The sequence below is a fragment of the Podarcis bocagei genome (assembly GCF_964188305.1).
Source record: "Podarcis bocagei genome assembly, chromosome: 2".
Taxonomy (NCBI): Eukaryota; Metazoa; Chordata; class Lepidosauria; order Squamata; family Lacertidae; genus Podarcis; species Podarcis bocagei.
Genome location: NC_138126.1, coordinates 70,148,771 through 70,162,770, shown reverse-complemented (window position 1 = coordinate 70,162,770; position 14,000 = coordinate 70,148,771). Strand labels below are relative to the sequence as shown.

The 14,000-nt window shown below is 41.3% G+C and overlaps 1 protein-coding gene across 3 annotated transcripts in view; it reads right to left on the bottom strand.

Annotated features, from left to right (window-relative positions):
* The window catches only part of FLT4 (fms related receptor tyrosine kinase 4), a 95,036-nt gene that overhangs the window by 61,495 nt on the left and 19,541 nt on the right, over positions 1-14,000 (bottom strand). For all 3 annotated transcript variants that reach the window (XM_081180729.1, XM_081180730.1, XM_081180731.1), the window contains exons 2-3: positions 4,459-4,555; positions 154-428 (exon numbers count right to left, since the gene is read on the bottom strand). In XM_081180729.1, coding sequence (XP_081036855.1) covers positions 154-428; positions 4,459-4,555 — 372 coding nt within the window. The remainder of the gene's footprint in view (positions 1-153; positions 429-4,458; positions 4,556-14,000) is intronic.

The following is a 14,000-nucleotide window of genomic DNA, read 5'->3' as shown; positions in this document are numbered from 1 at the left end:
AAGTAGCTTTTCCTTAAGCAACCTGCTATGTAATACAGAGTTTCAATTTTAAAAAAAAGTTATTATTTTAAAGGCTGTAATGCAGTTTGGCCAATACGTTCTTCCACCTGGAGTTCAATCTGTTTTGGCTGTGCAGGTCTTTTACCCTCTTACCTCTCACAAATACATAGGTGCTGACTGCAGTGGTGCCCTCGATTTTGGCATTGATGTACTTGTAGTAACAGCGGTAGTAGCCCGTGTCGTTAGCCTGAGTCCCTGTCAGTGTCAAGACCTTGCAGTAGGGCTTTGTGTCAGTGCCCTCACAATCCTCTTCCTTGACTGTTTGGACACCGTCGAGACTCACCAACACCACTGAATCGCTCTCCTTCCCAATCTGGACGGTGTCCTCTTGGCCTCCAGGCCACGACCACTCCAGGGGGTGCTGCCCTCTTCACCAGAACAAAAGGAATAACAGAAGCAGAATTAGATGTGTTACTATGGCCTTCTATAATAAGTATGGAATTCTAAAATTCATTTACTACTCCATTTCTAATGTCCGCATTGCAAATTTAGGGATTCAGCTGCATTCCTCCTCTAATACAGAATCATAGAATCCACAAGATAGATGTGGATTGTGGCTAACATGTCGTATATACCCTGCTTTCCAAATCAGCAGTAGGAACACAGTGGATGAAGAGTAAATGGGAGTGTGTACGCAGCCTAAGTGTGACAACTTCTCACCTGTGAAGAAAGCTTGACCCTTTCTACCTAGCACACTAAGCATGTAGAAGTGAGAAATATTTAGTGTATGATTCTCAGCATTAATTATTATTTATCACTATAAAAACAGCATATATGGTTGTTGTTTTTTCCAAAAAGTGTCACAAATGTAATGCCACCATGGAGAGAATTGCAGAGCTGCAAGATGTCTCATTGCTTTGCAAGCCTCTCCACAGTCCAGCACTTCCAGGGTTAAGCCTGTCTCCCAACTTAGAGCTGGAGAAGGAGAATGGGCCTGCCCTTGCAGCTGTACTGGACCCTGAAGGTGGGTGAGCATTCCCAAAGTACAGTGAGATGTCACAGGCAAGGCTCACTCATCATCTGAGAGGACGAGGGAAAGTGGTGGTCACTACATTCGTCTGATTACGAAGGCTGACAGTCATCCAATTCACAGAGGTATCCCAGTTAAAGGCTCCCAGCTTCTAGAGATGCTGATAGTTTGGAAAACTGACAATCCACAACAGCAAAATTCCTCCAGGCACTTTTGCAAGGCAGGCCCATCCTGTTATTTCATGCCACTAATTATATTTGGCTACTGCTTATCTTTGCTGGACTCTCTGTGTGTGTGTTCATATTCCCTCTTTTCTATTGTGGCAATTACAAGACTCCACTGTACAGTCACATTATCAAACTGCAGATAGCAGAAGTTCACACTTCTGTCTGAATGCTGACTGATTAGGTACTTGCTTTATCCATGTTGTACAAAGTAAGGCCTGGTAGTACCAGCTTCTTATGCATCTCTTATTGGAGCTCAGCTGTCAGTTTCCATATGCTCTACTTCTCAGTTCTTGAATAAGAATTGCATGCATCTTTTATATCCTCTCTATAATGAAGCTGCCCAAGGCATGTTTATGTAGGAATTTGTTTTAAATCTTTTTGTTTAATCTACGGATGCTTGTGAAGTTATCCTCATATGAATTTCTCCAGAGATTTTTCTCCATGGTTCCAAATTACCTAATCATGTTGGCAGAGCTGCACTGATGAGTTAGTGATTAATTTCCTGGGTTTTTTCCCTGGACTTTCAATAGCTGTGCATTGTTACAGTTTTCACTTCAACATAACCCCCTGCCCCATTTATTAGTTGCCAATGTGCAGACACTGATGAAATCATACCACAAAAAGGAATCCTGATGTGACTACTTGAACACATCCAGATTCCTTTTTGCACTGTGGTTTTATCAATGCTCATGTGCCTATATATTCATAGTTGAAACCACAGAACAAAAAGCCTGATGCAAGTATACAATCGCATCAAGACTCCTTTTCGTGCTGTAGTGTAATCAATGCACATGTAAGTTTCTTCACATCAATAACTAGCACAGGACAGGTTGGAGATATACGGTACCCCAAAGATTACAGAAAACTGAACATGCTCAAGTTATGAAACTAATTTGTATAAATTCTCCCAGTAAAAGTGTGAGGCATATGGAGTGGAATCAAGGTCAGGATGATAACAAAATAGAATGGGGAATATCCAGTCATTCTGGATTCAACGTTTGGACAGGAACTAGCAGTTGGTGCACTGTGCATATTCTACTGCTACTTAGCAAACGAAAACCAGTATCATATTACATGTGCAAACAGGCAAAAACCTCAGATGTTTGCAGAGAAAGTTGGGATGGTTAAGGTAAATTTAAATGCTGCTCACAAGCAGCAGCCAGAACATTCTTCTTTGAGTTACAACATGGACAAACAAATCTATCTCCAATTCTCCAGTGAAATCTGAGGAGAGCGTTTGCTTCATACTCATTTGAAATAATTATGTTTTATTTCAGAAATCTCCTCGGAGCATCCTCCCAACCATGTTTTCCCCCACGGCCGAGATGTTGCATATTTCTGCATTTCAACTCCCCTGGCTCTCACTAATGTGAACCATGTCCATTCAGGATGGTCTATTCTCCAGAGGAGAGACTCTGAGGCACAGCTGGGCAAGATTAAAGACGTCTGAACAAGTAGGAATTTGATTCAAATTAAGCAGCTGTTGCAGGAAGAAGGTAGTGGAGAGGTTGGTACTAGGTAAGTAAGAATGATATGGTAAATCTCCTTCTTGGTGCAAGCATTTCGCCCACAAGGCTATTCTCCCCATGTGCCCTACAGCTTGACATCATATACAACATTTAGATGTGGAGCAAGTAAAGAGATGCAGCTCCCTACTGAAAGCACTGTTTGCAGGCAGCACTGGTCAACTGTGTCCACACACCCCTAAGCCATTGTCCTCGCTGTTTGCTTTCAAATCACCCAGACAGAACAAGCAGGGTTTGCAGGGATCTTGGTCTGTGGGGTTGAGGCACCAGAGATGAACTTCTACATGCAATGCATGAGCTCTACCACTGAGCTATGGCTCTTCCACATCACTGAAAGTTAATGAAAAATGCGGGAGCCGAACTTTGGGGGAGGTAAGTGTTGGTGGGGAGGATAGCCATGCTACTGATGAAGGATATGGGCCCCATTCTTTTCCAGTGATCTTTGACCAGCTTTAAGTTGCACTGAATATGTGGTCTGGAAGCAGGAGATAGGAATACTTCCTTCCTGCTGTTTTCATCCTAGCATGAGGCGGGTTTCTGGTCATGTCCCCCTTGAGATTTAAAGATGAGCTGGCTCAAAACAAAGTTAACTGCTATTTGGGAAGATTCCCTTGGATAACTCAAAGAACAGATCAGCCTCTTTGCTTTGGCAGGGGCAGCTTTGCACATAAGTGCTCAGACTGGAAATAAGACACTTTCCTGCTCCCTGTAAGCCTCTGTCAGATAAATAGAGAGATAACCTTAGCATAGTTGCTGCTCTGTCCTTGGGAGGAGACAATGAAGGAAGGGTTTTACCCAACAGGCTTAGGATAAGGGCATATGTGCAAAAAGGTAAGTGGGTACATAGCAGGTTGGAGATGTGCACTCAACCATACTAAACTATGCTACATTTTTCAAGGTGCAGATCAGGGTTTGCTGGGAAGAAAAGAACAGGCAACACAGGCTTTAGGTAGAAGGAATCTGTGGAAAGTGCAGCTACATGACCAAATTGCCTGTGCATGCTGGAATGGGCACTAATTTTTAGGTCCTGGCTGCATGGTTGCCTGCCACAGCAAAGATCTACAAACCTAATTCTTGTTCCTTCCAAGTAAACCGGTGGAAAGCATGCAGTACTAAGATGGGATTGCTCTTTGTCATGATTACACGCTTTTGAAAGCCCTTTTCATTTCCAAAGTGAATTGCTATGTGGGCTGTTCAAGACTCTTTCAGCATGCAGAGTGAGTTGCAATGTTCTTTGGCACTCAGCCATTGATAATATATGCCCTTGAACTTGCTTTTATTGTTGCTTTTTTGAATTTTGGAGCTCAGGTGAAAATAATACTAATTCCATGCATTTTCTTGAAAGCGTACTAAAATCCATTGGTCAAATATTACTATAAGCCCTCAAGTGTCTGTAATCAGTAAATGTGGAGGTTGTGATCATAATGTATAGTGTTCCCCCTGATTTTATAATAGGCTATGATTGACAGTTCTTGGCTGCACTGACCCAGTATTCCCCCATCGTAAATGGAGAGCCACAAGTCTATCCCAAGTATTCATAACCAGTCAACTTAAGTCCAGCTTTTCCACCAGTCCAGAAACCAGTAAGAGGTTTCCCACTGAGTGTCTTTGAAAGGTCTTTCAGAATCTTTGGCACAACAGCTGGCAACTGTGAAAAGCACTGTTCTTTTATTACCTGCAAGTAATATTCAGTGTGTCCTTAGCGTTGATCACGTATTCTTCTTCTGTGATGCTGAGTGTGGGTGGGGTCATAGAATAGCCACTCACTAGATCTAGGGAGAAAAAGAAACAAGTTCATAGTAAAGAACAACAGTCACTCATTATTATCTACTCTAGTAGTTCTTTCAATCATCCATCATGAGCTAACTACGCTTGATATTTCAGGTTTGTCTAATTTTTTTATTCACTTTTATATGTGTTTTTATATTGTTGTTTTATAGATTTTAGGTTGGGTTTTTGTTTTAGTGTTGTAATTATACATTGTTATTTTTTAGGGCTTATCCACACTTACCTTTGGCCAAACTGCGGGAGGCAGTGGAAGACAGGAGTGCCTGGCATGCTCTGGTCCATGGGGTCACAAAGAGTCGGACATGACTAAATGACTAAACAACAACAACACACTTACCTTTGGCCCTGCTATTTCCAAACACAGGTCCACACTTAAAAGCTCAGTGTCTGCGTGTTTTGTTTTTGTTTTTTGCCCCAAACTAGAGAAGGGATGGCCTGGAAAAATCCTGGAAAACCAGGTCCCCCCCCCCCCGTTTTTTCCCAAACTGAAAAAAACGGCTTTGGGGGAAAAGGGGGGTGGACTGGTCCCCTTCCCCCCCAATTTTTCTTCCACCCCCCAGGCCTTCCCATCTCTACCCCAAACCTATTCTTTAGTGCTCAACTGGAGCAAATGTCCATTTGGATTGCCATTTGCTCTGACTGAGCTTTTAAGAGCAGGAGGGGGAAACTGCAGAGAAGAAAAAAAAAAGGTGCTCAGACACGGAGCTTTAAAGTGCAGATTGTGTCTGGAAAGAGCAGCGGAAAGGTAAGTGTGGATAAGCCCTTAGGCTGCACAAAACTTAAAGAGGTGGTTTTTTAAAAAGTGTTTTATAAATAGAAAATAAATTAACATTGGAGGAAACACTTAGTAGTAGTATATCAAGATTTGCTTCACGAGTTTCAGTCTACTGGTTATGGGCATCCTGCAAACACAGGAAAGATCTGTCACCTTAAATTCACACATTCTCTTTTACAAAAGGAGAAAATATCTGTAAGCACTTGAACTTATGTTGATTCATATCCCAGTAACACTGTTGACTGCTACTTTAATGAATGAGTTAAGCAGTGCAGTATCCCCTTACAGTATTAATAAATGGTAAGAAATAAATTACACTTCGAACATCTATGTACATGGTGCTTTATAAGTAAAACAGTATTTGTTTTTCAGAAACACCATGGCCAGAGGAACTTAAAATATTTGCATTCCTTGGCTGCTGCATCCTATATGCTTACAACTACAGTGGGAGGCTGAGGGGGATGGCAATCAGGAAGAGAAAGGGCATGTTCCCCCAGGCTAAATTAGAATCTGGGAAAGCAGGTAAGGGAATCAGAAAAGAGAAGGCATTTGGGGAGCAATTTCCCACAGGCGGCTGAGAAACGTGCAGGGCAGCACCCAGGTCATAAGAATGACCTGTCCAAAACCTAGTTTTGTGTAGACATCCTTGCTCCTTTTAATTGTTTTACACTTCCTTCCTGCCAAGAAGCCACACAGACTGTGGTCATTTGACTAGGTATATCTTTAGAAACTGGGCTTGCATCAGCAGTCTCGAGCTTCTATCTCTGCCGGACATGCTTGTCTCCCAACCATGCTTTTCCTGTAGTAGCGGCCGGAGTAACAGGAGTAATAATGGGAGCGACAGGAGCCACAGCAGAAATACAGAATGGCAGGATGGGGGTGGATCCCTCACATCCCACTCTCAAGTGTCTTATTGTGGCTTCCCCCTTGCCCCACTTTGCTCACAAAATTTAGCATCATGATTTCTAAAGCGTGAAGAAACTTCCAGAAGGAAGGGTGGCGGTGGAGGGAACACGTATCACCTTATTGCTATGGTCCAAAACTCTTGGGCTATATTTTAGACAAATTTTAGGGCATGCTCAGATTCCTTCCATTTAGAAAACTTTACAGCAGTTGACAAGAACCCAGATGCAACAAGTGGAAATTATAGCACCTCCACTGTTCATTTCCCACAGTGGGCATGGGTAGGTCCAGAGGGGCCAATGAATGATCTGAAAGCACATGATCAGCGCTCTGATAGGTCAACCATTGGCCTTGGCGTACAAGTACCTGGACACTTGTCAGATACACAGTTGTGCTGGTAACATAGCTACTACAGAGGCCTAGTCTTAGGTGGTGAACATTTGACTACTTAGAGGTCAAAATAGTAGAGAAAGCTTTGGTCAGTGCATTCAGCTCAGGAAGTGTCCTTAAGCAGCAGGAGCCAATACTTGTCATAGGTGGATGAGTTTCTGACTTCTAGTTTTCAGAGGTTCTTTCTCCTATGGAAAACTTTCACTGTGCAAAACTATCGAGGTAGCATCCTTCATGGTGGCTTCCGAAAAAGCAAAACATGTAAAGTAAAGCAAGAATAGACCCTCAGTGGTGCACTTAGCACGTAGCCACTCAGCAACAACCAATGAACTGTAATAAGAGAAGAATGAGATGGAGAATCAGAGCAAGACTGAGCATCCATGTACATCACGCACAAGGCTGCATGTGAGTGTGTGAGGTGGAGAGATGAAAGATAATGTAGATGGAGAAGGCACTGGGCTGAGAGGTCTGTCCCTATATACATGCATTTTTCCACCACTAACTTTAAAAGGACTCAGGGTCACGGTTACTAATTTTTATTGCCTTCTGCTTTTTGAAGTCCTTCTGGCTTTCATTTTCACCATGTTAGTCAAGAGGAAGGACTTTAATTTTTTTTTAATGGTTAACTTGTCTTTCATTCCTCATATCATTCCTCAATTAAAGCCACACCCAAATTCAGCCCCTGACACTCCAATGGAGTTAGTGGCCTGAACTGTTAGGCCCTGAAGCTAAAAGCAAGAGGAACGCACTGCTCAGTTGAGCAAGCGTAGTCTTGGCTCCTAGTATCTGGAGGCTTTGTTCTGTTTGCCAAGCTACACATCTAATTTTCAGTATTGTAGGTCTTTGAGCTTTGTGAGCATTCTGACATGTGCACGCAACTCCTGCATTCACATTTCCCACCTCATTTCAATGTGAAGATGATTATGGCCATGTGCAATGAGGATGTACATGGAATATTACCCCTCTCTTACAGAAGTGCATGCAGAACACCGCGAACATCAGAAACTTAGTGCAGACCCAGGTCATTGAGCCTGAGTTTCTGCAGCCACCACCTGCCATTAATTACTATGGGCAGGACTTGGCAGCAACAGCAGAAGATATGTTCTATGTTTATGATAATATTTTATTCTCTTCTTAATTATGATGTTTTAAATGTACATTTTATATTTGACTTCCTTTAGTAATGTTTTCTTTTGAAATGGTTAAGTTTTTTTGTGTGAACTTTGCTGTGCTAAATGTGTTTTCTGTAGCTGACCTCCCTCACAATGTTTTATTTTGAAATCTTTAAAATAATATTTTTGTTTCCTGTTAATTATGTCACTTTTAATGTATACTTTATATTTGACTTTCTTTGGTAATGTTTATTCTGGATGGTTTTATTTGATGTTTTAATGTGTTGTAAACCGCTTTGAGATTTTTCTGTAAAAATATAAAGCAGTATAGAAATGAAATGAAAAATAAATATTAATAACATATGCATATATCTAGAAGTAGCTGGAGTGGGAAGTTGGCTATGATGCAGTGTACATGAAACACCTCCCCAGTCTCTTCTCAGACAAGGGTACATTTTGAGGTGCAGAATGGGGATTCAGTTCTTGTGAACATAAATAATTCCCTCCATAGGAAAGCCTGGGGTGCTCATGCAAAACATCTTTATGAACATGAACAAGTCTGTGTGGCTTGAGCACATGTAATCCATGCTTGGCTGCTCACAAAACAAGATCCTTTCCCTGGACATGAAGATTCCTAGTTCAAGATGGAACTGCAAATGGGCAGTGGAAACCTGTTCTAAACTTGCAGTGCAGGATGAAAGAAAACAGAATGGCTGAGTGGGAGTAAGGGAAGAGGTACAGTTAGAAAGGGTTAAGCATCCTTTTTCTCCCTGAAGCTATCACTTAACAAAACAGTTAGACTGAAAAGACAGAAGGGGTGGGGAAAACTTTTGGATGTTGTACAAAAAATGTGTTCTGTGTTAATGAAAATAAATGAAAGCATTTTTGTGAAATCCCATGAAAATATAACCATTTTGAAACAAAAATAATTCCGATCCGTCCTGAATACAAATCTTTATATCCAATTTACTGCTGGACATATCTGCCTCCAGTATAAATTCTGGGCTCCAGATGGCTAGACACTATTGACACAGGAACAATTTCACTGTCCCTCAGTACATGTTTAGAGGTGTCCTGAGGAGAATCATAACAGGCATTGAAATCAGTGTACTAAGGGCTTAAGGACCCCCCCCCCCATTGAAGCAGGACATTATCACTCTATAATGAGAGAACTCCTTGCCTCTAAAACATGGGTCACTGCAGCTGCATCTTAAACAAAATTACTGAGATACAAGCCCCATTACTTCTGGGTAAACATACATAGGATTGCATTCAATGTGTGTGTGTATTAGGAAGGTAATTGGTTCTGAAGGATGACAGCTCTAAGTGTCGTGGGTTAAGTACCCTCTAGAAACCTATGTGAAATGTCTTGCTTTCTCATATTTAAGGCACAACACCACCTTGCTTTGCACACTAAACCCTTCTCTATGCTTCCACAAATTTTGCTGCTGGGGATTGTTTGTTGGTGCTCTCAAAGAGCGGAGCTACATCAGCAGGAAGATGGAGAAACTGCAGATGTAACTGTGTCACTCATGGGTCTCTTGCGAAACAGCTCTCCTCCTTACGAATGCTGGGATTTATTTATTTATCTAACACATTGTTAGAAACAATGTCCCTGCCAGCAACTAACCCATGTTGCTTCCTTTAGGTAAAGGCAAAACATGCAAACAATGGTTGGGGCAGAGATAGGTGCTCCTCTGCTCTGCTCATGAGAACTGATCAGAGGGCTGGGCACAAATATTGTCCCGTGGAACTGGGTGGAGGATACAAGGAAGGATGCAAAATAACAAAAACTGAAGACACCTCTCTTAGCTTTATGACCTGTTAGGCAACAGCACTATACTAGGGTTGCAGGGGGTGGGAGGGGGGAGAGAAAGAAAATGTACGGTCTGTGCAGGTTTAGGTTCTGGGATTCCTGCAGATGTATCCTGTCTGAGGCTCTCCACAAGTACAACAGGAAAAGGAACAAACTATCCCTTGGAATACACCATAAACTGCATTTATTGTACTGGGGGGTGGGGGGTGGAATGCGGGAAACATAGGATGACAGTAGTATTGACCAGTCATCTTGGAACCACCCCTCCTATCAATGTGTCCTACGTTCCTTGATTCATCTTTTGTTCCCTTTTAACTGCTGTCTCTTGCCGTAGTAAAAAGGAGCTTTCAAAATAAGTTAGTGACAATCATAATTGCTGCTCTAGGTACATTGCCTTTGAAATAATCTGGAAAAGCACATGTTATAAGTAAGGCTTGTTATTCTGATTCCACATCTGGATGGTTGGCCCTGTTCTTCAGCATCCTGGCATTTCATTCTTAAGTAATGAGCTTGCGTGTTTTATCTTCTCCCCTCTCCCATGCTTGGCTTCAAATAAGACTTCCTGGTTTGTTAAGCCATGGTTTACTGTGATGTCAGCCTGGGAAACTGATTTAAGTGCTCCCTTCAGATCAGGATAAGTTTCTGAATTCAGACACCACAGGAAACTATGTCTTAACAAACCAGGAAAGTTCTTCTGCAGCTAAACATACAAGAAGAAGAAGAGGGAAGGTTTCAGAGCAGGGAGTGGTGGAGCTTTTCACTCATTCCTACATCAGTGAATCATGGTTTCTTGGGCTGTAAATATAACATTTAAAATTGAACCAGTAGCAACTAAAGATGTAATGTTGCATTGGAGGAAGGACCAAACCAGATGCATGTGTGTTTATAGCATTCATGCTTGCCAGTTTGGCTCTAAAGTGATAAACCCTATAAGAATCAAGCCTGTTCTTGCCTTATTCTCTATGCTCTGCTGCTTTAAAACTTTTTACCTTCAGCCTAGTTCTGATACCAGAAGTAAGCTGGCTGGAGGGGAAAGAACATTAAAGCAGCAAAGCATGTGGAGTAAAGGAGAGGGCAGGTTTTGTTTCTGTCAACCATGTGCTTACTGTTTACTATTAGATTCTAAAGGATGACTGAATATTGCTTTACGTATTTGATATACGTTATTTTAAATTTATTGTGACTTTTTATATTAGATCAGATTGTTACTGTTACTGTTTGATGTTTTATTATGTTTTTATATATGTTGGAAGCTGCCCAGAGTAGCTGGGCCAACCCAGCCAGAAGGGCAGGGTATTATCAACAACAACAACAACAACAATTACTGCTTCTTTAAGACTCAGAAATTAACCCTTACCCTGGCAAACCCATGTTCAATAATCACATGTACATCTGGCTTAGTTCCAAGAGCAATAGGTATTCAAAGTGTTTGTGATACTGAGAATTAAGGCGGCAGCATTCTAGGGAGTTAAAACATCTGTTAAATCAGGCTTCCTCAACCTCGGCCCTCCAGAAGTTTTTGGCCTACAACTCCCATGGTCCCTAGTTAGCAGGACCAGTGGTCAGGGATGATGGGAATTGTAGTCTCAAAAACATCTGGAGGGCCGAGGTTGAGGAAGCCTGTGTTAAATTCAGCTGAGGGGCAGTGAGTAAAGTTCATTAAGAGAGAAGTGTGAGAGTTAAAATCGGAATAGTAAATGATTAGTACATTAACAGCTGTTGTTGTTTATGCTTAATTGGTTCTAATTATCATTTCCAACTTCATGGGCAAGTGTCTCCACCTCTTCTCTAAAGTCTGTCAATGACAGGGTGTGACATTGCCAGTTCATCACACCAACAACACAGGTTGCTATGCTGTGGTCTAAAGTGTGCTAAAGTGTGAAAAAAATAATGGTGAGTGGTGGGATATACATTGTATGGTATTCTGTACTCCTATAGTTTGGAAATAATAATTATTCATCAGTTACATTGCATTTTCTTAAAAAGGAAGAAGATGCTTTTAAATATTTATCCTATACATATTCACAACAATTATTCAAAAGTTACAATAGAAAGCCAAAGAAGGCTCAAGAGATTCCCTTAGGCGATCTCTAGTTGAACTCATGACTTCTGCAATCAAACATTTTATCTACTAGACCATGCTAATTCCCTGCTTAAGTGAGAAGCAACTCTTTAAAACCAGGCTGGCTAATACCGGGCCTAGGAGCCACATGACACCCCTCCAAACAAACTTTCTCTGTTGTCCCCCCCCCCCATTTTTGTTGCAACAGCAGCAAAAAGAGAAGAAGAAAAACGCTAAAGTTGACACTGCACTAGAATCCCATGACCCTGATGGGATGGATCTTTCACCCCTTCCTAGTTATCAGATTAATCATTTGATAACTGGGGAGACAGCACCCTACTCAGCTGAGCTACTTGGATGAGCTCAAGAGAGGGGACTGCGAGAGTTGACCAAGGGTGCCCCTCAGGCAAAAAAAGGTGACCATCTCTGCTCTAAAACAAGAAGCCCCTTAAAATGATGGTTGTCTGGCAACAACTGGATGCTTGAGCGCATTTCAGAGGGTTGACCGCAATCTTTGGGTAGTCATTTTGCTGTTACATTCACAGCTGTGGAAGTAAACACAAAGGCAGGATCTGATCCTCAAATTTAAAAATCCCTTCTTCCAGATTCATTTGCAACTCTATTCCCTCTAATCCAAAATCACCACTTTGTATAGACACTTTGTATAGTTGATCCCACCAGGTTGAAATTCTCACTGGTGCCTGCAACCAGCCCCTCCAGACAGTTGATTTTCACAGGGAGGTCTGCTATGAAATGGCAGCTGACTGACATGCAGATGGTTTGTGTCTCAAGTAAAACCCCAAGGTGTGAAGGAGATACTCCTGCTAGACTATAATGCCCTTCCTCTCTCTCCAAGATTTATATGCTGTGACCTTCATCCTTTGGGTTTTTTCTCCAGAGCCTCATGGAGGAAATCAAGTGAGCTCACACGCATACATGATGACGAGTTAACATATAGCATCCATGCAGCTGTAAAAAGTATGAGTCATTGTGTCTCATATGTGCATATATTATTCTAATATTCACATACTATTAACATGGAGAAAGAATTAGTGTAATTAAAAAGGCATGCAGCAACTCCAGTAATATTTGTTTTCTCAAGATGGTTTCCAAGAGAGCTGGCAGCAGGATAGTAAAATAAACACAACTGGATTGATGGGGACATTGAAAAAGGAAGCAGGATTCTGCATCCGCTGACACCTTGTCTATTTCTGGAAAACTGGGTTTCCTATTCCTATCCTTGATCTTTCAGTTTATGGTTTTTAAAGGGGCAAACTGCAGACAAGGATCTTTATCCAAAGTGGATTGATTGTCTGCCATTGCTTAAATGTACTTGTCACCAAACGTCTTCTATTAATTGAGATTGTTGACTCAAGATATCTTGTGCATAACCATATCATTATTGGCATGTTTCCATTCCTCTTTATTCTTGATATGGATAGCTCATTGCTGGGAAAAGGGGGATAATTTCCCTAAAACAGCATTTGTTAATGACTGCAACATGCATAATCAGAAAGAGTCCTTGGTGTACTGACAGGTTAGCAACAAGATTTAGTGGTCCAGTTACTTTTTTTGTTGTTCACTGTTATTTGTTTTTACTAAAACAAAGTAAAGGGGGGACTGAACACCCCACCTATGTTTTTAGTTGATTTTTAACATTACAGAAAACACTCCTGAGAACTAAACAATACCAAGATATGCACAGGTCATGAGTTGTAAAGAGAGAGAGAGAAAATGCACAGTTGAGTTCTTTCGGGGGTACCTGTAGTTGTGTTAAGTTTGTGCATCAAAAGCAAAAAAATCTTGTAGCACTTTTAACTACAGTATTAGCAAAAGCTTTCATGGCCCACACATCACTTCATAAGTTCATGAAAGCTTAAGCCATGACACATTATTCCTATCTTTGAGGTGCCACAATACATTTCCCCCCCCCTGGAATCAATCTTGTGGTTGGGGTTCTGTCTCTTTTAAAACATGCAGTTACTTTTTCACAAGCTCCTCATGTAACCCTTACTACTTTAACCTACATAAGGGAACGCAAACATATTTATCTGCAACGTTGTAAATGAAGATCTTAAGAAACCACCTGGAAATGTAACAGCTGCAATATTTATTATGATAAGAAAACCTAATTTTTTAATTTTTATGTGGGTGGCAGAGAAATCCGTGAATATCAATCTGAAATCCTCCAACGGGGGATTTACTAGTGCTGTAGTTGGAAGTTTTGAAGAGGATTATCATGTTTTTCCTCAAGGGCACCATTTCAAATTTTGGTGGTAGAAGTGGGGATAAAGTTCATAGCAAACTTCAAGTCCTGCTATTGAATATATTCAACACCAAGTTACAAAGAAGCATTGCACTTTCTCAGAGA